Below are 26107 nucleotides of genomic sequence, written 5' to 3'. Positions count from 1 at the left end.
CACCTGTTGTTCTGGGACTCTAAAAGTATATTCTAAACCAGAAACTACTTAGAAAGTGGAATATCATTTGCTGGTAATCCATAAGGCAGTGCTAAAGACAGGCAGGATTCTGTCTCTGAAATTGCTTGGAGTGTGAGTAACAATGTATAGAAATAATGACAATATCCACAGAAGCTGTTGTTTACCACTTAGCAAGTAACTGCTATGTCCTAAGAACTGCACTTCCACTCTCAACACCTCTGTGAGGGCAAATACTGTTTTGGGGGAAGCAGAAACTTAGGGAGGTAATTTGCCTAAACTCACACAGCTAGAAAGTTTGAATAGTAGCATTGGGTTCCGATGCAGGTGGCCTGCGCTCTTAATTCACCATGCCGTACCCGATGTGTCTATCACTCTAATTCTTTGTAGGCAAAGACAGAGACAGCCGGCAAGATGGGGAACTCCATGCCAAACCCTGCCTCTATGAAGACAGTGGCCCACCTCCTCTCTGGGAAGTCACTGAAGATGTCAGGAGAGCCCTCAGCAAATACTGTCTTGGCCTCAGAAACAGAGGAGGAGGGCAGTGTTCCGGCCTTCAGAGCCGCCGCCAAGCCTGGTGAGAATCCCCTACCTCTAGGAGCCAAGCCCCCAGAGTTTGGGCTGACAAAGTAGGCCTAGGCACTGCTTTGTCAAGTTCTGGGACATTCTGGAATTGGAAGGTTTGTCTCCATGATGGTGAGGGTCCTGCCCCTCAGGCCATTTTCCCCTCCCCTACACGAGGGAGGGTCAGCTGCAGGGATACCAGCTCAGGCTTAGCATCCTGGGTAGCGGTTAGAGCATTTTCTGGTTCATTACTCTCTGGTGGGTTACAGGGACCACTGTGGTGTCTAAGAGACTAAACTGAAAGGCGTAGGTTTAATCGACCTCCATTTCTATGTAATATAGGTGCTTGCCCTGCCTGTCTCAGTGAATGTGATGATGGAGGGAGATGCTGTAAATTGTCACGTGCTGGTGCATGTTTGTCGGGTCTTATTATAGCCCTTACCAAGGCCTCAGAGATGTGCAGGAAAATAGGGGAAATGATGGGACCCATCTCAGAAGGGGGCTCCAGAGAGGGCGGGTCTGTAGCTCTGCACACGAGGGTGAGCGCACAGCACCGGCTTAAATTAGCAGCTGGCATGGGGGGAGGTGCCGGGGAGGGACAGGTGAGTCTGGAAAGGGTGTCCCTCAGTCCCCTCCATGTCCATCCCTCAGGGACAGTGTCAGCAGGCCAGGCCGACAGCTCCAGTGAGGACACCTCCGGTTCAAGCGATGAGACGGACGTGGAGGTAATTGCTGCCCCTCCTCGGGCCTTGCCCTCTCCAAGCCCTTCTCCCTCCCAGGAGCCTGCCCGGGGTTCAGATGCCAGTGGGCCCAGGTCAGTTCAGCCACTGTGTCAGGTGACCAGGAGCCGGAAAGGCAGCGGCCAGGAGAGAGAGGGAAAGGACTCCGGCACTGCCCCCCGCACTCTGAGTGTGAGAAGGGGCCAGGTGTGGGAGAGGGTGCCATCCTTCCGGTGAGGCCAGGCAAGGCTTCTTGGAAGAGGTGGCCCTGGAGCAGGTCCTTGAAGCACAGTGGGCGTCACTAGGAAGGGGTGTGTGGTAGGGCGTTCCAATCAGGAAGAGATGCAAGGCCCAGGGGCAGCACTGTTTGACTGTCATGTGGTGTGGTCAGGGCTGAGGCTGCTGAGAAGATTCTAGGCCCACTGGTGAATGCCAGCCCAAGGCGCTTGACCAGAGTTGGACAGGATCTGTGGCCTTGTCTCTTCTCTGAACTTTGACCTGGGAGAGGTCCCCATAGGTCATTCCTCATTGTGTACCTACTAAGTGCCAGGCCGGGGGAGTCAGGTCGTGGCAAGATGGGCAGGGCTTATGCTGCCATGCAGAAAGGGGGGGGCCCTCAGATATTTAACTGTGGCAGTGGCTGCTATGAAGGGAAACAGAGCCGTGAGGGGCAGTCACAGGAACCTGGCACTGAGGCGTAGGCGTAGGCGTAAGCAGAAGGAACAGTGTGTGCAGAGACAGAGGCAAGGAGAGTTTGGTGCCTTTAAGGAACACTGGTCTGTAATTTCATGGTTGGGGGCAATGTCATACAAGATGAGGTCACAGGCAGGGGCCAGTTCCACCACTTGACCTTGAGGGCCTCCACAGGGAGTTTGGGTTTTATTCTAGGCTGTGAGAAGGCGTTGCACAGTTTCAGGCACAGAGATAAGATGGTCTAATTTGTGTTTCAAAAAGATTGCTGGCTACAGCCTGGATTGAGACCATTTAGGGGCCATTGGAATGATACTGGCAGAAGATGCTGGGGGCTGGAACCAAGGTATCCAGGATATTGTAGAGGGAGAACCAGCATGTATGAGGGATGGACTGATCTGGTGCCCAGGGCACTTCTCGCCTCCCTGTCCCACCTCACCCAGCAACCCTGTGAAGGTTGAGACCTCACCCCCATCTACCCCACACCTGGCCATGGGCCTTTCCCCACCTTCCATCCTCACCTTTAGGCCCTAGGTACCGCCAGCCATAAAGATGCTTCTGGCCCTGGGAAACAAGCCCCTAAACACATTTACACACAGCCTTGGTGGGCCAGAGGCCATGCAGACCTCCAGCAGAGTGAGGAGCACACAGATGCCCCAGAAACCCAGGGCCAGGTGGGGGGTCTAGGAAAGAGCTCACAGAAGGAAGGAATGTGCCCAAGGAAGCCCAGCTAGCCAGCAGCAGGGCTGGTGTTCAAATCCTGGGCTCCTGGCCCTCGGGGTGGCCACCATGGTCCGATACTTGAGTTTCAGGGGCAGACAAGGATGAGCTCTTGATTGAGAGAGACGGCCCCCCACTCCTGGGCTGAACCCTGTGTGTGCCAGATGGGAGACGAGCTGGATGGTTGAGAGTTCTGTCCCTAAAGCCAGGTAGCCACGGGTTCCAATCAGGACTCTGTCCCTTCATATTCCTCTTGAGTGATTTAACTTCTTTAATCCTCTTTTCTGGAAAATGGGATAGAGATAATATCTGTCTCAGGAAGTTATTTGAGAATCATAAGCTGTGGAGCACCTTACACACCTAAGGGGAAACAGTTATTCATTTCCTATTTCCATCCTTGTTCCAGGCAAAACCCTCAGTAAAACCAGCCCAGGTCAAACCCTTGTCAGTCCCTGCCAAGGAGCCTCCAGCAAGAAGGGCAGCCCCAGCCCCTGGGAAGGTGGGGGATGTGACACCCCAGGTCAGAGGAGGTGCCCTGACCCCGGCTAAGACAACCAAGAAGCCAGAAGAGGAGTCAGAGAGTAGCGAGGAGTCCTCTGAAAGTGAGGAGGAGGCCCCTGCGGGGACCCCCAGCCAGGTGAGGCCCAGAGGTGGGAGTAGGAGCGGAAGAGAGCATGCAGACCCCGTCCACCGGGGGCCACTGCTCCTCGGCTCGGTCAGGTTTGCTGTGCCCAAGGGCTACCAAGTGTTGCGTGGGTGTCCAATTTTTAGGAGTGCAGATGTGAACTTTTACATAAAATGTACTTTCCCCAAATTGACTCAACAATTTAAAAAGAAGCAAGCCAAGCACAGCCTGTCTGGAGCAGCCTGCACCTTCTACACAGGTGCGCTGTTCTACACAGGAGCTGCTGTTTTCTGCGGGGGTGGCCCAGGGCTGAGTGGCCGGGGCTGTCCAGGGAAGACGGGCCCTCCTTTTGCTGAGGCCCCAAGGCAGTGCAGAGCCCGAGAGCAGCAAGGCAGAGTTAGTGAAGAGACTGGCGTGGACACCTCGCCTGTGAGGCTGAGGACGGGCTTCCCAGGGGTCCTGCTGCTTTCCACGTGCAGATCCCAGGGAGGGCCTCCCCCGTCCCTTCCTCACCTTCAGAATGCCTCCTCCCCCGGGCCTGTGTACCCCTCCCCAGCCCGGTCAGCTGTGCTCCAACAGGCCGGCGGCTGTGCCACAGAGCTCTCCAGCTGCTCGGAACCCAGCAGGGGACAGGCTGTAGCTACGCTGTGTGCCAGGACAGCCCAGGGGCCTCTGGGAGAGCTGCCCTGAAAAAATAATGTCTGTCTGGGACCCAGAGGCTGAGGAGGCGGTGGCCAGGTAGAATGGGGCAGGGGGCGTGAGGCCCCAGGAGTGAGAGCATGACACTGGCTGAACCAGACTGTGGCCTGAGCACCAGTCAGGGTGGGGGTGGGAGAGAAACAGGGTGTCTTAGGCGCCCATTAAGGCCTCTGGGCTTCAGCCTGAAGGCACGCCCAGAGGGTTTTCAGAGCCGGGAGAACAACTGCTCTTTCTCTTTTACTAGGTAAAAGCCTCTGAGAAAATTCTTCAGGTCAGAGCTGCCTCGGCCCCTGCCAAGGGGAGTCCTGGGAAAGGGCCCACCCCGGCACCCCCTGGGAAGGCAGGGCCCACAGCCACCCAGGCCAAAGCAGGGAAGCCAGAGGAGGACTCGGAGAGCAGTAGTGAGGAGGAGTCTGACAGTGAGGAGGAGACACCGGCTGCCAAGGGCCCGCTTCAGGTGAGGCCCAGGGAGGGAGACCCTGGGCGTGCCTCCACCCAGGCCCTGTGCCCGCTCACTGTGTGGTGGGTGCCATGCGCTGTCCGGTCGTCTGTCTCTGCTCTCCTGTGTCTCCTGACACGTCCACCCTCTGGGCTCTGTTCTGGTTCTCACTACAGGCGAAGCCCTCGGAGAAGACCCCCCAGGTCAGAGCTGCCTCAGCCCCTGCCAAGGAGTCCCCGAGAAAAGGGGCTGCCTCAGCACCCCCTGGGAAGACGGGGCCTGCAGCCGCCCAGGCCCAGGCGGGGAAGCGGGAGGAGGACTCGGGGAGCAGCAGCGAGGAGTCGGACAGCGGTGGGGAGGCCCCAGCGGCCGTGAGCCTGGCCCAGGTGAGGCTGGAGGACACCCTGCACGCCCACGCCCTGCCTCGGAACGCCGCCTGTTTACTTTCCTTCCCTCTGTACCTAGCGCCTGTGTGGCTCCATTTGCCCTCCTACTGCTGTGTCTTCACACACACGCTCCCTCTGGGCTCCCTCCCCTGATCTTGTCCTTTGTCACTCCCAGGCAAAGCCCTTGGGGAAAAACCCCCAGGTGAGACCTGCCTCCACCCTGGGTGTGAAGCCCTCGGGGAAAGGCACCATCCCAGTGCTCCCTGGGAAGGCAGGGACCGCAGCCCCCTTTGCCCAGGTGGGGAAGCAGGAGGACCCAACCAGCAGCAGCGAGGAGTCATCAGACAGTGAAGGGGAGGCACCCACGGCCGTGGCCCCAGCCCAGGTGAGGTCCCATCTGTCCTGTCAGGCTTCTGTCCCCATCAGTGCAGAGCTGATCGGTGCAGGGGTGGCCCCACCTGCCTGCCCTCTTTCCGCACTGAGGCTCTGTCTGCCTTCGCAGTCTCTTGTGTCTGCACACGTCCACCGTGTGGGCCCCCTCTCCTGATCCTGTGCCGTTTTGCTCCAGGCAAAGCCCTCAGGAAAAATCCTCCCAGCCAGACCTGCCTCCAGTCCTGCCAAGGTGCCGTTGGGAAAGGGGACTATCCCAGTGGGCCCTCAGAAGGCAGGGCCTGTGGCCACCCTGGTCAAGGCTGAAAGGTCCAAGGAAGACTCAGAGAGCAGCGAGGAGTCGTCTGACAGCCAGGAGGAGGCACCAGCAGCCGTGCCTCCCGCTCAGGTGAGGCCTGACCCACCGTGCCACCGCCCTCCCCACAGGGAGCCATGCCAGTCGTGGCATTTGTTCTGGCCGGCAGGGAAGAACAGCAGTGGGGCTCCACCCCAGAATGGGTGAACGGGGCGCTCTGAATCCAAGAGCCTTCTCCAACCCATCCTCGGTGTCCCCTCAGGCAAAACCAGCTCTGAAAACTCCTCAGACCAAGGCATCCCCAAGGAAAGGCACCCCCAGTACCCTTGCGTCTGCCAAGACCACCGCGGTGCGCGTGGGCACTCCAGCCCCCTGGAAAGCGGGAGCGGTGGCTCCTCCAGCTGCAGCCGGGGGTGCCCAGAGACCAGAGGACTCTTCTAGCAGCAAGGAGTCAGAGAGTGAGGAAGAGGAGATGGCTCCTGTGGCAGCAGTGGGACAGGTGAGACCCACGTTTGCTGGGCTGGCCTCAGGGCCGGCCCCCACGTGGTCCTTTGGGGTCCTGTGAGAAACTTCTCTCCCACTTGTCATCCCAGGCGAAGTCTGTGGGGAAAGGCCTCCAAGCGAAAGCTGCCTCGGTGCCCACCACGGGGCCCTCGGGGCAAGGGACTGCCCCAGTCCTCCCTGGGAAGACAGGACTTCCAGTCCCCCAGGTCAAAGCAGAGGCGCAGGAAGACTCCGAGAGCAGTGAGGAGGAGTCCGACAGTGAGGACGCAGCCACGACTCCAGCGCAGGTGAGGCCTGGGAGGCGCCAGCCTGTGCCCCCACGCCTGTGCCTGTGCAGGGCTGAGGAATGGCTTGTCTGGGGCCACTCTTGCCCCCAGTGTGCAGAAGCTCGTTCCCCACTTGTTGCTCTGTGTCTCCTTTGCCCTCTGGAGCTCCAGAGTCTCCTTCGTGGCTTTTTGAGCTCCCACTGATTGCCTGTGCTTTCCACAAGCTCTGTGGCGGTCCCACTCTGCCGGCCGCTGCCCTCCTGGGGGGTGCTGTGGCCCTGGCCCTCAGGGAGGTCCTGCCTCAACAGGGACATAGATGGGTGCACAGGTGCTTCCAGCATGGTGTGATGGGCTTGTGGTGAGGGTGCGTCTGGGCTGCCGAGGGTGACAGGTGAGAGCGTCGAGGGCTTTTGGAAGAAGCAGTGATGTCTGAACCGTGGGCCGAACGAGGTGGCCTGGCGAAGTGTCGCAGGCAGAGAAAGCAGCCTGTGCCAGGCCAGGGGATGGGGGAGTGCCTGGCTCGGGTGACTCGCCGCAGACGGCACATTCTGGTGCGATCACGCTGTAGGGTGGTGGGGTGGATGGCAGGGGTTGGGAGGCAGACTGCCTGGGTTCGAGTCCCGGCTCCACGTCCTGGCACATGATGTAGTCCTTCAGAGCCTCTGCTTACTCTTCCACAGAGTGGAAATCAGCCCTCGCAGGTTAGGGTGAGATCTCCCCTGCCACACCCAGCAAGGGCCCGCACACAGCCAGCCCTCTCCCCCCCACCCTGGGGCTGGGCAGGCTACTGTGGAACACAGTCGAGAGTCCGATGTCCCAGCCTGGAAGAGCGGAGGGTAGTGAAGATAGCTTACTCCCTGTACTCACCCACCCACTGTTTATTATTTTTAATTGTCATTCTTTTTTCTTTTTCTAATAACCACTCAAATTAGTCATTTTTCTTTTCCCTGTACCAGAGGACACATTTCTGTAGATTTTTTTTTTTGTCCCCATCTCACTGTTGACTTGTGGAACCCAAGTTCCTAGGATTCCTCCACTGGGGTTTTCAGCTATGCAGGGGCCCCTTCCAGAGTCTCAGCCCCGCAGGCTCCTCTGGCCTTCTCCAAGCTGCAGGCACATTCCAGACTCAGTCCCCTACAGAGTTTCACTGTATAGATCACTTAAATATTTGTCTTCCCATCTCAGCCTCCTACCTGTACCATGAGGTGGGTGTTTTGTTTTTATTCTTTGAACCAGGGGTTATTTAGAAGTGAGTTGTTTAATTTCCACATATCTGGGATTATCCAGGTTTCGCTTTGTTACTGATTTCTAATTTAATCATACTGTGGTTGGAGAACATACTTTGTGTGATTTTGATTCTGTTTTATGTATGCAGACTTGTTAGGTCAAGTTAGTCTTTGTGTCTTTTGTTTTGTTCTCTCGCATCTGTGTAAGAGACACGACTCCCGTCTGGCAGATGGAAGTGCTGCACTGATGAGCACCTCGGCCTCAGTCACACAGTCCACGCCTTAGGGAATTTTTCTTCTTGAAGTCCTGACTCTTGGTTTCACCTGGTCTCATGTGGATGAGGGACGCTAGGAGGAGGGGGCGTCTTCTGACACTGACCGGATGACAACTGAGTGGAGGCAGAGGGCTTGAGATGCCGCCAAGTTCCTCATTCTGTTTTCACATTAGCAGGGCTTGCTCTCGTCTCTCTAGGTATATATTTGCTAGAGACCCAGACGGGCCTTTTGAGGATTCTCTGGATATCCGTTAAGATTAGGTTAAGCTGAAGAAAACCTCAAACAACAATGGCTTTCTGTCTTGTTCTGCCATCCTCTGTACCTGGCTTTAACTCATAGACTAAGGTGGCTGCTTGAGCTCCATGCTCAGCATTCCAGGCAGCCAGGAGGAGGAAGAGACATGTTTCCTACCTTTTATGGCAATCAACTCACATTCAGTAGCCAGAATTCAATGACATGGCCACCTGGCTGAAAGGGAGCCTAGAAAACACCTTTGTTCTGGGCAGTCTTGTGCTTGGCTAACGCTAAGAAGGGGCTGCAATAATACGTTTATTTGAGTGCTTATCATGTGCCTTGCACTGTGTTAAGCTCTGAACCTCTTATGTAATCCTCACAATAACTCTATAGGTGGGCCTCATTATTATCCCCATTTCACAGAGGAGGAAACTGAGGCCCAGTGAGGTCAAATGATTTCCTCGGGTTCACACAGCTATTAAGTGGAGGCACCAGACTCTAAACTCAGGCATCTGACTCCCGACTTAGTGCTCTTGGCTAACTGTGTCTCACTCTACTGTGTCTCACCTTCTTCCTCTATAATTCCCTTTTCTCATTCCAGGTAAAGGCCTCAGTGAAAGTGCCTCTGGCTAAAGCCAACCCAGCTGCCACCAGAGTGTCTTCAGCCAAAGGGGCAATGTCTGCTCCTGGAAAAGGTGTCACTGCAGCTGCTCAAACCAAACAGGGGTCCACAGCCAAGGCACGTGGGGCCAGAAGCCACAGGAGGTGTTGGCACTGGGGTGGAGAGGAGGACCAGGCGCTGACCCCAGCCTGGACAAGGGCCCTGCGTGGGCGGGGGTGACCTCCCACAGTTACACCACGGTGGGGAGCTTAACCTAAAAGGAATCCTGTTGTCCACCTCGTCCGTGATACCATTATCTCACAATTCAGGCAAGACCACCAGCGAGAACCCTCCAGAACAGCACTGTCTCAGTGAGGGCCCAGGCACCTATGCCAAGTGCAGGGAAGGCGGGGGCCATAGCGGCCCAGGCCCAGACAGGGCCAGGAGAGGAGGACTCAGAGAGCAGTGAGGAGGAGTCGGACAGTGAAGAGGAGGCGCCAGCTCCGGTGAGGCCCAGAGAGCAGCCCTGTGCTTTCCTCTCCGTGCTGGGAGCCACAGGCGTGCCTTGGCCCCGCGCTGCATGGGGCATGGCTACGTTTGCCCCATTGGTCTCCTGTGTCTCCTCGCACATCCACCCTCCGGGCTCTCCCCTCATTCTGTTTCTCACTGCAGGCAAAGCCTTTGGGGAAGACCCTGCAAGTCAGAGCTGCCTCAGCCCCTGCCAAGGAGTCCCCGAGGAAAGGGGCTGCCCCAGCACCCCCTGGGAAGACAGGGCCTGCATGTGCCCAGGCCCAGGCAGGGAAGCGGGAGGAGGACTCGGAGAGCAGCAGCGAGGAGTCGGACAGCGAGGGGGAAGCCTCGGCAACCGTGACCCCAGCCCAGGTGAGACCCACCAGGCCTCCAAGCCACCACCACCCACTCCTCCGTCAGAACTGGGGTTCTGGCCGGGCACGGTGGCTCGTGCCCGTAATCCCAGCACTCTGGGAGGCCGAGGCAGGAGGATCACTTGAGGTCAGGAGTTCAAGATCAGCCTGAGCAAGCATGAGACCATCTCTACAAAAAATAGAAAAATTAGCTGAGCGTGGTGGCACGTGCCTGTAGTCCCAACTACCTGGGAGGCTGAAGCAGGAGGATCGTTTGAGCCTAGGAGTTTGAGGTTGCAGTGAGCTAAATTGACACCACTGCACTCTGGCCCAGGGGACAGAGCAAGACCTTGTATCAGAAAAAATCAAAAAAGAAAAACAAAAAACCCAAGCACTGAGCACTGTTAAATGCTCGTAGCATTAACCTCTGCCCTTTGGTACATCAAACGGACTGCTGGCGATGAAAGATGTTGGCCCTGCCCTCAAGGAGCTTACCGTTTATAGGGCAAGACAGGTGACTGGATTATCACAGAATATTCTGGTGGTGCTGTCTAATGGAGCTGGAGGAACAGGTCTCTGAGAGGTCAGAAGAGGGGATGATTAGGCCGGACGTGGTGGCTCACGCCTGTAATCCTAACACTCTGGGAGGCCGAGGCAGGTGGATCGCTCGAGGTCAGGAGTTCAAGACCAGCCTGAACAAGAGCGAGACCCCGTCTCTACTAAAAATAGAAAGAAATTATCTGGCCAACTAAAATATATATATAGAAAAAATTAGCCAGGCATGGTGGCGCATGCCTGTAGTCCCAGCTACTCGGGAGGCTGAGGCAGTAGGATCGCTTGAGCCCAGGAGTCTGAGGTTGCTGTGAGCTAGGCTGATGCCACGGCACTCACTCTAGCCCAGGCAACAGAGTGAGACTCTGTCTCAAAAAAAAAAAAGAAGAGGGGATGATTGAGCTGAACTTGAAGGAAAACCAGGCTTTCACGAGACCCAGAGTGCAGAGGGGCCCTCCAGGCGGGGGAAGCGGTGTGTGCAAAGGGGCGGGGCATGCAGACGTGTAGTCAGCAATAGCAACTGTCCTGCAGGCTGCAGTCCCTTCCAGGTGCCAGGCTAAGACACAGGCCCCAGCCATGTTGTAGCCTGGGCAGTTTTTTTGTTGTTAAGTTTTCAGTGACTTACTCTATCAGTTGCAATGTCCTAAGCTGCAGGAGAAAATCCAGTTCCAGGGAGCTTACATAATAAGGGGACTGATTAGCTCACAATGCATGTACTGCTGTAAAAGTGGTTCCTGCAGCAACTCGGCATCGTTGGTGACCAGATGTCTTCCGTCTTTATGCCCCACCAGCCTCACTGGCACAGCAGGGCTGCAGCGTCTCCTAAAGGGCTAGGAGTAGACTTCCCTTCAGGTCTCCTTGTCCAGACCTCGGGTTAGACGTGCTGCCCCCACCCACTGCCCCCAGTTGTTGATAAGGGGCCTGCAGTTCCCATCCTGGCCGGGAGGAGGGTCCACCCTCCCCCAAGCGTGTGGTGGGGGCCACCGGAACAGAGTCAGGGTTTTGTTAGCAAGGAGGACATGGGGGCATGGCTGTTGAGGAGATAACCAGCAGTATGTGTTACAGTTCCCCATTTAAAAATTGGGAAATAACATGTTCAAATCAGTATCGTCTAGCTTTTCTAGAAGAATTGGAAGGTCAGGCAGCCTGAGTCCCACTTTTCTTGCTGAGCTAAGTGGTAAAAGGTGGCGCTTCTACCCAAGTAGGGACACACAGCTGTCCCCTAGCCTTTCACTGCAGTACCCAGCAAGCCGGCCTCTTCATCATGCCTGGCCTGACAGGGGAGTTGGCTTCTAGGCAGCTCCTGCTTTTAGCTGCATGCATTAGAACCAGGTGTGAGCTGTGCTGGGATCACTGATTCACGCTTGCAACCTTGTCCCAAGCTGCTGTCACCTCATTCAGACTTGGGGCCAACAGCATTGCAGCCCTCAGGTTTTAGCTGCATCTGAGTCATACATCCACTCCAAGTTCAGAGTCAGCTCTGGAAGGAGGATAGCAGGGTGGGGGTGTGCGTTTCCAGTGGCTGCGGAGCATGCTGGACCCGCAGCTGTCCCTGCGTGTGTGTAGGAATGGGCCACACTGCCTTCCTGGAAGAGCCAGAGTGCATGAGGGTCACTACCTGCTGGCCGTGTTTCCCCCTCAGCTAATGCCCCTCTCCCCAACCATGTGTACATCCAGGTCTTGTCCCCTCAGAAGAATGGTAACTTGAAAACCGCCAGAAGCAAGACCCTGGCCCCGGCACCCCCAGACAAGAAGGCAGCAGAGTCCTTGGAAAGCAGTGACGAAGAGCTGCCGGCGAGCCAGGTAGGCCTTGCCTTCCCTCCGAACACGCTGCAGGCTCAGCTAGGCCGCGGGCTTCTGTGGGGGAGGTTGGATCTTTCCCATGTCTCTCCATATTTAAACAGCACTTTGTAGTTTCTAGAGCTCTTTCCTCTATTGTGACAGTCATCAGAACAGTGACCCCGTGAGGCAGGCGGCAGAGCACATTTGAACACACAGGCTTCAGAGCCAGGCAGCGTCGGGGCGAAGCCCCGCTCTGCCACCCACCGGCTCCGTGGTCCTGGGCAAATGCCTCCCCGCTCTGAGGCTCAGTGTTCCATCTGTAAAGCAGGGACAACGACACGGTGCCACTCTCCTCCCTCTGTGCCCTTGTGCCAGTAGAGGTAGCACTTGGCACCGTCCCTGTCTGGTAAGGGGTGCCTGTTACTGGCAGGAGGGCAGGTGGTATCGCCCCATTTGACAGGTCAGGAATCGAGGCCCTGAGAGTTCCTATGATTCATGCGAGGCTGAGGAAGGTGCAGCCGCTGGCCCCTGGCTCCCTGTATATCTCCGTTTCCTGTTCAGGACCAGGGGCCTTCTCCACAGGGCTTGTCAGAATCCCATGACCTGCGAACCCTGCCTGAGACCGTGACTCAGGCACCTGTGCACACCTTCACACACTCTGCGGCTCCCAGAGCGGAAAGCTCGTGGGCCTGCCAACTACATCGCCAGGGCTGAGACCAAGCCCACCTTATCTCCCCAACTCCAGAGGCCCAAGTCAGCCATGCTGGGGTTGTCCAAGCTTCCACGTGAACCCAGGCCCTTCCACCAGACAGCTCTGCCCTTTGTCCTCCAGCCCCAAGATCCCAGAAGCTTCTGCCAGGCCCTCAGAGCACAGGTTCCCCTCCCAGGGCCTAACCAGAGATGCTGAAGTCTTACAACCCCTAGGCCAGTGGGGTCGTCTTTTTAACCATCTCCCTTAAATGTCACATACCATGTTCTTTTTTTATTTCCCAGAGAGGTGGGATCTTATTCTGTCACCCAGGCTGGAGTATGGTGTGGCATGATCACAGCTCACTGCAACCTCAAACTCTTGAGCTCAAGTGATCCTCCTGCCTCAGCTTCCTAAGTAGCTGAGACTACAGGTGCACATCACTGTGCCTGGCTAATTATTTTATTTTTTTGTAGAGACATGGTCTTACTGTGTTGCCCAGGCTGGTCTCAAACTGGCCTCACGTGATCCTCCCACCTTGGCCTGCCAAAGTGCTGGGATTAGAGGTGTGAGCCAGCCATACACTGTGTCGTTACCAATCTGTCAATAAGATTGGATGCTGCTGCATACCAGTGCTCCAGTGGGCGCTCACTGCCCTCTCTTCTCAATAGCACAGATTACAAAAATAATGGTGAACAATGACAAGTAACATTACTGGTCACTCCCTCTGTGCCAGGCATTGCACTAAGCCCTATATTTGGGTTCTGTTTAATCACCACAACCACCCTATGAGACAACATCCTTTTTTATTCTCATTTTAAGGAGGAGGGAATGAGGCTCAGAGAAGTCGAGTGACCTGCCCCAGTGTCACATGGCTGATAACAAGTGGACAGACCTGGTGTTTGAGCCCAGGCCATCTATGTTCTGACCTGCTACCGGTGCTGCCCCAGCACTCCCCTTGGCAGGGCTGGCACTGCCCTCTGGCTCTGCGCCTTGGTGAGGCCACCTCCCTGTCTGAGGCTCTAAACAGCTGGGAGAGAGGGGGCTGCTTTGCCTCTTTCTGTAGGGGCGGACTAACATAATTAAAATGAACATCGTGCTTAAACTGAACCATTTAATTGGTACGTTAGTCCTGAAGATTCTGGAGTCCTTATTTAAGAAGCAGAAGGAGAAAAAGTCGGCAGTTTGTACATTCCCCCAGGACTCAAGGAAGATGGGCACAGCCCGGGGAAGATGCAGCCTCCACCTAACTGGGGGATTTTTAGCTCCTTAATCCCCAGCTCACTAATTATGATTATTATGCATTTATTGAGCACTTCTCTATTGACAAGTTTCGCTCTGTTTTTATTATTAGCCCATCAGTGGGGGAAAGGGATGGATGCCAGGATGGTGGGCAGAGCCCTAGGCTGGGAGGTAGGAGACTGGCTGGATGCCCAGGCCCCTCACTGTGCTGCCCCCTGTCGTGCAAGCACTGAGCTCAGGCCAGGCCTGTGCTGCGGCCTGAGGTGGTTACCAAACTAAGAAGCAAATGATCGGTATGCAAAGTAATGCATATGTTAAATAGCTCAATTTAGCTATTCCACAATGTATCCATACATCAAAACATCTTGGTTTTTTGTTTGTTTGTTTGTTTGTTTTTTGAGACAGAGTGTCACTTTGTTGCCCTGGCTAGAGTGAGTGCCGTGGCGTCAGCCTAGCTCACAGCAACCTCAAACTCCTGGGCTTAAGCAATCCTACTGCCTCAGCCTCCCGAGTAGCTGGGACTACAGGCATTCGCCACCATGCCCGGCTAATTTTTTCTATATATATTTTAGTTGCCAGCTAATTTGTTTCTGTTTTTTAGTAGAGACGGGGGGTCTTGCTCTTCCTTAGGCTGGTCTCGAACTCCTGATCCACCGGCCTCGGCCTCCCAGAGTGCTAGGATTACAGGCGTGAGCCACCGTGCCCGGCCAAAACATCTTGTTGTATACCATAAATATATATAATTTTTACTTGTCAATTAAAATTAATTTTTTAAGTGCCACTTCTTCCATTACTTTGCTAAAAAAGAAAAAGACATAGGCCATACCACCAAAGTTTTAGGTTGAATCAAAGAGAAAGAGGAAACTCGTAAGAAGCTAAATTAGGGTATTAAACCAGGGCCTGGCAGAAGATCCTAGAAGGAGCTCCTGTCTGGTGCCTGGAGAACTAACTTCTAATCCCGGCTCTGGCACCAGTCTACTGGTCACCCTGGGCAAGGCCACTTGCCCTCTCTGAGCCTCAACCTTCTCAAGTCCTAGGGTCAGATTCCCTCAGGGCTTTTGAGCCTTGAGGCTCCAGGCCACATCCCCAAAGAGTGAAATTTCTCAGTCCCCTGAGGTGCAAACAGGACTTGTGGCTGTGTCCCTTGCTGGGGTCAGCAAATGAGGCCATCAGGCCCCTACTGCAACCCTGTCCCAGACTTGCTGGAATAGGGACACAGTTATGATGAGCTCGGCTTTGACAGGGGACAGTGAGCACTGTCCAGAAAGCCCCCAGGTTTGGTCCTGCAGGCAGAGAGTCCGGATTTCCCCTGGATCCTCACTGCCCAGCACCTACCGGGAGTGATGGTTTCACTGCTTCACTTTCCAACAAGTTTTTTCCGATCCCAGAATTAGATTCCTGTGTGTGCTGTGCTTTGCAGTTCCCAGAGTGCATCAGAACCCTTCCAGTGGGTGGGCCCAGGCCGCGGTTGCTGATAGTACTTTCATCCTTAGGTGGGAAACAGGCTCAGGGAGCTCAGGGGCTTGGCCACACGTACAGTGAAGTCGTGGCAGAGGTGGGATCAGAAGCAAGTCGTCCCCCACAGCCTGGGGCAGCACAGCCTGCCTTTTTTGAACTCTGCAGACTTTGTCCTTGCACTTCTACCACTGCAGTGCTGGGCTGTGGTCCCCCGTGCGCCTCGCCTCTGCCCTCAGCAGCCAGGCCCCCTGCACCACCTCCCTCCCACAGCCCAGCGGCCGGGCGGGGTGGCGTGGGCAGGTGGAGCTAGGGGGAGGCTTTCACTGCTGAGCTGCTTTTAACATCCCGAGACGCTATTGTTTGCCTCAGTGGGTTCGGTGCCTCTCTTCGTCCCCGACAATCTGTTCCTCTGTCTTCTCACATATATATAGATCCCCCCTCCCTCAACTGTAAGCCTTCTCCCACTTTCCATCCTTCTCTTTTTTATAACGTGGGAAGGAAGGCTCTGGAAGTGGCAGATCAGAGCAGCCGCGGGGGAGGCTGTTTGGCAGGGGTAGGAAAGGCCTAAGCCCAGCAGAGCTTTCCCCTCCGGCAGGCACCTTTCTGCTTCACTTTCACTTTACCCCTCTCTCCACAGCACCCTGGGGGACAAGGAGTGCTAAGTCAGGCTCAGGAGCCGGGCAGGGTGGTGCAGCAGACAGACGTTGGGTCCTAGACCTGCCCCCGCCCCTCCCTTGGCCGGAGCAGCCCCCTCCTTCTGCCCCGAGTCTCCCCACTGGCCAGCGGGAGCAGCATCGAAGCAGATCCGACATCTAGGGAGTGGAGGGTAGACTTGCCCAGCTCCCTGGCTCCCGGTTCCACGCACTCATTAGCCGGGGCTTTTCAGAAGGAAACTGACCTGGAGTCCCCCGGGCATACCATGGGCATGTTTGGGGAGCTGCCATTCCCAACCAGACTGGCCCACAGGGTGCCAGGGAGCTGCTGCTGTTGCCTTCTCTCTTTTTCCTTTACTGTTTTATTGGAAAATTTAAAGCATGCCCAAAGATAGAATAATGTAAAGAACCCCCGCGTACGGTCCCCAGCCGCAACAGTTACAAACTCCTGAGCAGGCTCGTTTCATGCAAACCCTCCACTCCGTTTGCCAACGCCCCTGGATTACTTTGAATCCAGTCTCAGGCGTGTCATCTCATCCACCAGGGTTGCAGTGTGCGGCTCCAAACGATAGGGACTTTTTCTTTAAAGCACAGCATCCCACCTGAGAAATTGAACTACCCAGTCAGTGTCCCCAGTTCCTCAATTGTCTCATGAAGGGTATTTTTATATTTGGTGTGTTCAAGTGAGAGTCCAATTAAAGGCCACATACTATACTGAGTTCTAAGTCCCTTAAGTCTTAACCGTTGGTTCTACCCACCTCCCCTGTGTTTCCCATGTGCGGTTTATTTGCTGAAGAAACTGGGTCAGTGTAGCTGGGGAGCTGCCCCCTGGGCCACATCTCAGGAGGGCTGCATCAGTCTCTGGGGTGGGGGCAACTAGACTGGAAACACCTCCCTGGGTGAATCGTGTATTCTGGCCAAGCAGCCTTGGGAAACCCTGCTTAGAGCCCCGCACCCAGCAGGTGGATGTCCCTGAAGTCAGCCAGAGTAAAGAGGGTGAAATTGGATGATCTGGCCCTGGCTCTGCTTCCAGTAGACTGCGGCCCCCTTCCTCTCTGTGGACTTGCAGTTTTCCCACCTGTATGGTGGTGCCTATGCTGCTGACCAGGGTTCACTGTGAGGGTCAGGTGGGGTGCTGGGTCTTAGCAGGTGCATGGGCTGGAAGTGCCCTGGGCAGCTGGAATGGCCTCTGACTGCCCCCAAGCTCTGTGGACACCTTGCCTTATAAAACCCTCCCCTACCCTATCTTCCCCTTCCCCTGGCCAAGCCTTTAATCACTGGGGGGGTATGTTTTGTTTTTGTTTTTCAAGGTGATTAAAACCCCTCTGATTTTTGTCGACCCTAATCGTAGTCCAGCTGGCCCAGCTGCTACCCCCGCGCAAGCCCAGGCTGCGAGCACCCCGAGAAAGGCCCGGGCCTCGGAGAGCACAGCCAAGAGTTCCTCCTCCGAGAGCGAGGACGAGGACATGATCCCCGCTACACAGTGCTTGACTCCTGGTGAGCACGGCCCCTACACAGTGCTGAGCCTGCTGCACCTGCCAGGCTCGGCTTGGGGGGCTGCCAGCACTGCCCCACATTGAGGCCCAGAAGGGAGAGGACACTGGCCAAGCCACATAACAAGGTGTTGGTCAGGAGGGGCTTAGGGCCGGATCTCTGGGCCCTGATTGGCCATCCTGATTAGGGTCTGGTCAGACCTGCAGTTCTGAGGCACTAATTGCCAGGGCTTTTCGGTGCCAGCTCCAAGCATGGAACCCAGACCAGTGGCTAGAAGCTGCAGGGACCAAGTTCCTACATAGTCTAAGAAAGCTCTGTAACAACTGACTGAATGTGGAGCAGCCAGGCAGAGTGATAATGAGACTCCCGTCTTTGGTGGCATGTAAAGGGGTTAGATCATCTAAGCAGACATTGCAGAGAGGGATTTCATCTATCGGTGGGAGAAGTTAGGACCACATCTGGTTTCTTTGAATTCTGAGAATCTGTGATTCCACCAGTGATAGCAGGAAAATGGTTAATAGTACTATTATTGTTACTGTAACACTTTTAAGAGGAAATCATACCTGATCTTGGTAGGAGACAGATTAGTGCAAAAGAAAGAATACCACCTGTAATCCCACTGCCCCAAATAGTTACTGTTAACATTGGAGCAATGGTAACTTTACAGAAACCTACGTGTGTATGTTTAAAGTGTGACTATCCTGTATATAATGTTCAGTAACCTTTACTAGATATATTGTGTTACTGGGGCTTTTTCTACTGGCTACAGAGAAGTCCTTTGCATGAGCATACTACAGTTTACATAGCCAGTGCCATGTTGGAGGAAGCAGAGGGGTTTTGTTTCTGGGGGGTTTGGGCTGTTATAAATTGTTCAGTGAACATGGGTGTGACAGCCTCTGCAGATAACCAGGGGGCTCTCGGGAGAGACTGCTTTAACTGCAGGGAGAGTTATTTGGCACCAGTGTGCCAGCCTGTTGCTCAGGAGTAGCAGCCTGGCCAGCTGAGAGAGGGGAAGGGAAAGCCTGGGGTCACTGCCACAGCAGCGACTTGAGCCCCCTGGGCCTTGTCACGTGGTGACATCTACCCAGGAGGCTTGGGGAGAGGAACAAACAAGCTTCTACCTCTGTAGCCTCGAGCACAGTCAAGTCCCCAGGAAGGGCTGGCAAATCAGGTTTTTGTCGCTGCTAAGGCGGCTGTGGGGCTTCTGTGCCCTGATATGCCCCCGTCCCACTCCATTTCAGCCATTAGAACCAACGTGACTGTGTCCGCCACTCACCCACGGACAGCCCCCAAAGCCAGCGTTGCCAGCAACAGCAAGGAGTCCAGCTGGGTATCAGATGGCAAGAAACAGGAGGGACCAGCCACTCAGGTACCACCTGCTGGGCGAGGGAGGGCCGTGCAGGCCGGCGGGGTGGGGGCCCCACTCCTGCCACGGTCACCCCCACGGCCAGAGGCTCTCCTGGCCTTCTGGCTACAGCCCTGGTGCTGGCTTCCCGAATCACCTTTGAGTTGTCAGGAAGAGAAATTTGGGAGTACAGCCTCTGAGTGGGGCCAGCCCTGCACCTTGAGTCTCTCATCAGAGTTCAACATGGCTGGGCTTTTTTTTTTTTTTTTTTTTTTTTGACAGAGTCTCACTCTGTTGCCCGGGCTAGAGTGCTGTAGTGTCAGCCTAGCTCACAGCAACCTCAAACTCCTGGGCTCAAGTGATCCTCCTGCCTCAGCCTCCCGAGTAGCTGGGACTACAGGCATGAGGCACCATGCCTGGCTAATTTTTTATATATATATGTATTTTTAGTTGTCCTTATAATTTCTTTCTATTTTTAGTAGAGACTGGGTCTTGCTCTTGCTCAGGCTGGTCTCGAACTGCTAAGCTCAAATGATCCACCCGCCTCAGCCTCCCAGAGTGCTAGGATTACAGGCATGAGCCACCGCGCCTGGCCTGGTTAGGCTTTTTGATTTTTGTTTTCCTCCTGGTTTTGAAATACCATGAATAAAAGTTGCCATTTTTAGCGTTTATAATAGCAACTTTAACATTCTTCCCAGGCTTCACGATTTTCAGTGCATTGTTATTTGTTCTGTGCCTAAATCTAGAAGCTGGGCGGGTAGGGTTAATGGCCCATTGTTCAGACCATAAAACCGAGCGCATCCCGCCCCCTCCCCCCCCAGGGCTGTGGCTTGAGCAGATTGGGCAAGGCTGGAACCCAGGTCTTCCGGCTCCAAGGTCCTTGCTCTCTGGGCCATATAGGTTTGGTTTCCTAGCCCACTGAGAGGCAGAAGCCCACTGCACACCCCATCCCCTTTTTCTGAGGGGCAGGAACGAGCTGGGGTGGGCTGAGGGGGTGGACAGCCCCTGCTCAGAGGGGTGGTGTGCCACCCACTCGCTGGGCTCCCTGGGCTCACCACGCACTCCAGCCCAAGAAGAGCTTCTGGGAGTGTGAGTGCTGGGTGGGTGGCTGGGCTGTGGCTGTCCATTAGGCCCTTCGGCCAGCAGATGGTGCTGAGCATCTGTCCATGCTAGGCCCTGGGGAACCGGCAGGAACAAGACAGGGAGGGCCTCTGCCCTCGTGGACTTCCCAGGCCAGCAGGGAGGCAGCCATTACATAAGGAAACCAAAATATAAGTAAAGTACTCACCAGCTGGCAGGGGCTTTGAAGGAAGCAGTGTAAACTAGAGAATAACAGGGTGATCCGCTTTAGAAAGATGCGCAGGAAGGCCTCCCCGAGGCGGTGACAGTGAAGCTGGGGACGCAGCAGTTACAGGATGAGCCGGCACCCTCCAGGCAGGGAAGCTGCAGGTGCCAGGGCCCTCTGGGGACACACTTGGGGGACAGCTGGCTGGAGTAGCAAGAAGGGTACAGGCCATGGCAAGGGATGCGCCACATCTGAAGGGAAGTGGGAGGTCTGGAGGCTCTCAGCAAAGGGTCACGCCAGTTTCTTTCTTAAGTCCTGGCTGCTGGTGAGCATAGGAAGTAGGAGTGGCACCAGGGGGACCACCAGGTTAGAGATTTGTCCGTGATGAAGACACAGATTGAGTGGTGTGGCCCCCAGTGGGGCCTGAGCTGCTTCCCTTCCCTGAGTCTTTGTGCCCTTTGAGAACAACGTGATTTGCTCATAGCCTGAAGCCTGCCACCCATTTTGTTGCCCAGATGGTGACATTGCCCCTTTGACTGCCACTGCCTGTCAGTCCCCTGTCCCAGCCTCATGGCTCCTGCGAGCCAGATAGGACCTGACCAGGGTGTGGCACGGATGGCATGCCAAGGACCCATGAGTCTCTAGGCTGCCTCTTGCTGCCCACAGGTGACAAAGAGGAACCCAGCTTCCCTCCCACTGACCCAGGTCCTTGCCCAGGAAGCCAGTGAGGCCCAGCCTCGTATTGGCAGGACCCAGTCTTCAAGGCGGGTGAGCTTGGGGGCCAGGGGAAGCAGGCCCACCCAGCCCTGCTCCGGGAGGCCAAGCTCAGCTCATCTTTCGGCCCTGCCGCAGAGTATGGAAGGGAAGGCACAGACATGGCCCTGAACCCTGGCACCAGCACCTGCCTGCCTGTGACCTTCGCACTGGGTTTACCTGCCCGAGCCTCAGCAGCCTGGTCCGTGTGATGGAATTTACAGTACGCTCTTGGAGAGTCGTGTGAGAAGGAGCAAATGTGTGACGCACCCAACACGGTGCCTAACCCTATTGGAGTGTTCAGGAAGGACCAGAACTTTCTCACCCTAATTTTTCCACTCTTTCTCATTTCACCAAATTAGGTTGACAGTGCTGTAGGAACATTCCCTGTGACGGGTTCCCAGAGCACCCCTGTCCAGACCAGAGTGACCAGCAATCCCAAAAAACCCAAGCTCCCTGACAGCCGGCAGGCCACAACCACTCCCTTGGGACACCCCAAGGCCAAAGCCCCTGGGAGCTCAGATGACAGTGAGGACAGCAGCAACAGCTCTTCAGGAAGCGAGGAGGACGCTGAAGGGCCCCCGATGGCCAAGTCGGCCCACCGGCCAGGTGAGGGTGCCAGGAGAGGGGTGAGACGCCGCCTGGTGGCGTCCTAGGTTCTGGCCTCAGGTCTGCAACTCAACTTGTTCTGTGACCTTAGGCAGGTCCTCCTGCACTGGGCCCCAGTTCCCCCCGTGCGGCTCCGTGCGGGAGTCTGTCCAGATGGTCAGAGACCTGCTTTGCTGTGTGGCCACTCAGCTTTTTGATACCAGCCTCCCTTCACTGATTCCCCAAAGCTTCAGGGCCTTGCCTCCCCCATGGGGGAGAGCAGGAAAATGTAAGTGGGGCCTCGAGAATTAGAAATGAAGGTTTTGGCATTCAGGTTTCTCACCTAGAATGCTGTGAACAGCATGGAATTTTGTGGGAAGCAATAGGAAGCCTTGGGCAGGAGGGTAGGAACCTACAGAGACCAGGGCATCACGGAGCCCTGCTGAAGGCTCTGCCCTGCCTGGCTGGCAGGGGCCACCCAAGACCACCAACAAGATACCTGTGCTTCTCCTGTAGGTCCAGCCACCGCCAGCAGGGAGACCTTGGTGGAGGAGACCACAGAGTCCAGCGAGGATGAGGTGATGGCGCCTTCCCAGGTAACTGCAAGAGGGAGGACTGGCAGCCTCGAAAGTCTTGGACCTAGAGCACCAGGCCCGGCTGCCATCCACCTGGTCCCTCAGGGCAGGGGGCTGGGCCCTCCCTCTTCCCAGGGGCCTGGGGCAAGGTAATGTCTGCAGGGCACCAGGTGTGGCCCAGCCAACAGAGTACAGCCAGGCTGTTTCCTCCTCCAGGGCTCTATTCGGTAGAGCCGGGAGTACTTAACCCTCTGAGTACTTAACCCTTGGGCTCGGTGGAAAGGATTGACTTTGATTCTAGGTGATACTCGACAAAAACATTCTTTAACAGATTTCTCTTAAGGTATCTATATGTGGCAAGCACTGGTGATTTTCTGTTTGCATTAATAATAAGGAATTTTCTTTTCAAATCTGTCTACCTAAAAAGTGTATTAATTCAAATAGTTCAGGAAGTCCCCCTCTGGGCCTTAGTGCCCACCCCCTCTGCACTGACTGGGCAGGACCCATCCTAGTCCCTGGGCTGGTTTTCTGGCTGCAGACTGTGCCTGGCGGGCTGGGTGGGGTGGGGGTGCGGCCTCGTTCACACTGGGCTTCTTCAGTCTCTCCTCTCAGGTTATGTGACCCCAGCCAATTCCCAGGCCTCAAAGGCCACTCCCAGGCCAGACTCCAACCCCTCAGTTTCCTCGACTCCGGCCATCAAAGATGACCCAGATGGCAAGCGGGAGGCCGAGCCCCAGCAGGCAGCAGGCATCACATCCCTTAAAACAGGTGAGTTGAGGGCTGCAGGAGAGACACAGGACATGGAGGGACAAGGCTGTGGGCCCCCTCATCCCTCCCCCAGCAGCAGTCCCACCAGCATGGTCCTGTCTGGCTGGAGGCAGTGAGACCTGTGGCCACGCATTGGGCCTGGAGGTGCTCATCGCAGTGTAGGTGGGGCCCCATGCCCAGGTGTCCGGCTGCCATGGTCTGGGACAGCCTAGAGGTTGGCGTTTATCCAGCCCTGGGGGTGCTAATGCACCGGTAGGATAGCCCCTGCCTTAGACGAAGCGGCGCCTTGGCTTGTGCAGTAGGCCCTGGCGCTCTCCTGCCATCCTTGTCGACTTTTCTTCGCAGCAAATGGGCTCACGGTATGGGGAGCAGGGACTTGGAGGGTAGCAGACAAAAGGCTGAGAGTTATGTTTGGAGGAATCTCCAGCGCATGGAAGAGACGCCAGGAATGGACTGGCCCCAGGGCTGTTCTGACTTGCTCCAAAGCCTTAGACAAGCCCCTGGCCACTGTGGGCCCCAGACGCAGCAGAGGTTGATGCATCCAGTCTGTATCAAGGCATGGCATGCACAGAAAATGGTCACATGCTATTTGGAGGGCAGAGTGGAGTACTCAAGTCACCCAGCCTGGGACATCCACTGTCCCTGACTCTGCCAGAGCTAAGAAGCAAGTATCTGAATTGGGCACATCTGGGACAGCTCTAGAGGTTCCCTAGCCTTGGTGTCTTGGGTTGTTTGCAGACAAGAAGCAGAGAAGTGGGCTCTGGGGAAAGGGATTGCCAGGGCCAACTGTGCCCTCCCCAGCTCCTCTCCAGATAGCTTCTCCCCTCATGAGGAATCACCAAAGGACAGAACTGGGCCTCCATCCATCATGGGGCCCTCTGCTCAGCTTGCCCCACCCACTTCCCCTGGCCCACCACAGCTCTGGAGCCAGAAGCTGCTGGAGACCCTACACAGTGCTGAGAGGCGCTGTCAGGCTCACTGCACATGGCGGGAGCAGCCCCCAGCCTTGTGTGACACGGTGTGCCCACCTGGGCCCCTCTTTAAGACGAACACCTCCAGGGCCAAAGCACTGGGCCACCTTTCAGAGCCTGCTGTGTAGGGGCTTTGTGCCCATGAGGCCCAGCATGGGGCAGACAACTGCCTGGGTCACCTGGGAAGTTAAGGCAGAGATGGGACCCAGTCCTGGGCTTCCGGCTGCAGCCTGCCCAGTGCTGGGTCAGAAGAGGCGCCGTTGCTCACTTTCTTCCCCAGCGCTCTCTGTGAGAGGCGGGTGCGACAAGGAGACATTTTAGAGGGGGCTGTGGAAGGTTTTTTTTACACATGTAGTCAGCACACAATTATCAAAGGCAAGCAGAGGCGTGGAAAATTCTAAACAAAGGCTGCACCAGAAGTCGCTCTGGCAGGCGGTAAACCTGCTTAGTCAGCCGCCTTGTGCCTATGCACTGCTCCCAGCGCCCCCCAGCCCCCCGGACCCCTGGCCGGAAGGGCCATGTGGGTAGGCATGAGCTGAGTGTCTGCATGGCCTGCATTTTATTGTAAACCTACCGTGTATAACGGGGGCCTCACTGTTCATCTAACCCTCAGTCTGCAGACAGGGAGACTGAGACCCAGGAGGAGCTGGGTCCTGGCCAGGATCACATAGCAAGTTGGAAGAACCAGGTCCCCTTCCTCCCAGCTCTGGACGCCATCTCCCTGACCTTTCAGCTCGCTGACAGATTTCAGGCTCTCATTAACATTCTAGAGTTGTTTTCTGTCCTCAGCCCTAACTTGAGGGGAGTTTTTGGTGAGGAGACAAAAGGAAAAAGCTTTAAGTTAGAAGTGAGATCAGGGTGTGCAGCTGGTAGGAAAGTGTGAGCTTAGGAGACTGGGTGGGACAGAGTGACTGCTGAGCTTTGCTGTCTCCATCTGTGCCACTGTAAGAAAAAGTGGAGCTGTACCCCCTAAACTCTCACATACCGTAAGATCTGTCCCCCAACTCTCCCAGATCCGTGACCCCAAGTTCTTTCTCCATAGGCAAAAAGGAGGCCGCTTCAGGCACCGTGCCTCAGAAGCCCCGGAAGCCCAAGAAGGGGGCTGGGAACCCCCAAGCATCAACACTGGCGCTGCAGAACGACATCACCCAGCGTCTCCTGGGAGAGGCCTGGCCCCTCAGTGAGGCCCAGGTGCAGGCCTCAGTGGCAAAGGTCCTCGCGGAGCTGCTGGAGCAGGAAAAGAAGAAGGCCACGGATGCCACCAAGGAGAGCAGCAAGAAGGGCCGCAAGCGGAAGCTGTCAGGAGACCAGCTGGCTACCAAGGCCCCCAAGAGCAAGAAGAAGAAACAGCTGGCCGCTGGGGAAGGCGGGGAGGGCACTGTGTCCCCAGAAAAGGCCTCCGTGACTTCCAAGGGGAAAGCAAAGAAAGACAGAGCAAGTGGTGACGTCAAGGAGAAGAAGGGGAAGGGGTCTCCTGGCTCCCAGGGGACCAAGGACAAGCCAAAAGGGGAGCTTCCGAAGGGGGTGGTGAAGGTGGAGGGTGGCGGTCAAAGCAACCCAAAGATCAAGAAAGAGAAGAAATCCGACAAGAGTAAGTGACTTCGCTTCCCCAGGCCCATGCCAAGGGCTGCCGGGTACCCCAGTGGGGCGGGGAGGGACCCCCAGCCAGCACCTGGTCTCATTCCTCTCATAAAAAGGAGAGGCTGAGCAGTCGTTTGTCCAGGCCCAGGGTTCAGCTAGCGGTAAAGCCAGAACTGGATTCCAGAGCATCTGGGCCAGTGCTGTTGGGGAGGCTCCCAGAGCCCAGGGTGCTCACTCTCGGTACCCAACAGTCACATCTTCAGCCTCAGGCTTTTGGAAGGGCCAAGCTTAGGCTGTAGCCTGGACAAGGACAGGGAATCGTGTCCTCTTTCCCCTCAAGCCAAGTCAGCCGATCTTGGGGGAACCTGCTTCTCCAGCCAGCTCCCTGGGTGCAGAAGGGACCAGGAACCAGAATGCCTGAGTCCCCGTCTCGAGCCCTGTCCTCTCTAGACATCAGTGTCCCCTTGGTAGTATTAGTGGCCCCTACTGAGCTCTGTGCCAGACTCTGCACATAGTAGGCCCTCGTTTAATGCTCATGCCAGCCCCATCCAGTAGGTGATATCTCATTCCCATTTTCTAGGTGGAAAACCGTGGCTCCGCAGTAGAGGCGTTTGGGGTCACAGATGTAGGCAGCACTCAGCACTGCCCTGGGTGGTGGCGAAGCGGTGAATGAGACCGTGTAGATGCCCAGAGAACCAGCTCATTCTAGAGCGAGAGCCGGGCACCCTTAGAGCCGGACGTGCAGCCCCTTGGTGCTCAGAACTGTGCTGGATTCCCATTTCTAGTAGGGATAGCTAGTGTCCTTTTTATTTATTTATTTATTTTTTTTTTTTTTTTTTTGAGATAGAGTCTCACTC

The 26107-nt window shown here is 55.8% G+C and overlaps 1 protein-coding gene across 1 annotated transcript in view; it reads left to right on the top strand.

Annotated features, from left to right (window-relative positions):
* Positions 1-26107, top strand: part of TCOF1 (treacle ribosome biogenesis factor 1) — a 37946-nt gene that overhangs the window by 8917 nt on the left and 2922 nt on the right. The window contains exons 5-24 of the mRNA XM_045551383.1: positions 409-595; positions 1234-1307; positions 3118-3348; positions 4280-4492; positions 4651-4860; positions 5036-5245; positions 5429-5638; positions 5808-6044; positions 6139-6336; positions 8653-8790; positions 8982-9158; positions 9325-9534; positions 11745-11870; positions 17201-17387; positions 18626-18753; positions 20681-20782; positions 21130-21376; positions 21872-21951; positions 22530-22698; positions 24712-25260. Of these exons, the coding sequence (XP_045407339.1) occupies positions 409-595; positions 1234-1307; positions 3118-3348; positions 4280-4492; positions 4651-4860; positions 5036-5245; positions 5429-5638; positions 5808-6044; positions 6139-6336; positions 8653-8790; positions 8982-9158; positions 9325-9534; positions 11745-11870; positions 17201-17387; positions 18626-18753; positions 20681-20782; positions 21130-21376; positions 21872-21951; positions 22530-22698; positions 24712-25260 (3883 nt within the window). The remainder of the gene's footprint in view (positions 1-408; positions 596-1233; positions 1308-3117; positions 3349-4279; positions 4493-4650; positions 4861-5035; positions 5246-5428; positions 5639-5807; positions 6045-6138; positions 6337-8652; positions 8791-8981; positions 9159-9324; positions 9535-11744; positions 11871-17200; positions 17388-18625; positions 18754-20680; positions 20783-21129; positions 21377-21871; positions 21952-22529; positions 22699-24711; positions 25261-26107) is intronic.

This window comes from Lemur catta, chromosome 5 (assembly GCF_020740605.2).
Source record: "Lemur catta isolate mLemCat1 chromosome 5, mLemCat1.pri, whole genome shotgun sequence".
Classification (NCBI taxonomy): domain Eukaryota; kingdom Metazoa; phylum Chordata; class Mammalia; order Primates; family Lemuridae; genus Lemur; species Lemur catta.
Note: the sequence above shows the minus strand (reverse complement) of the source record. Positions and strands in the feature narration are given on the sequence as shown.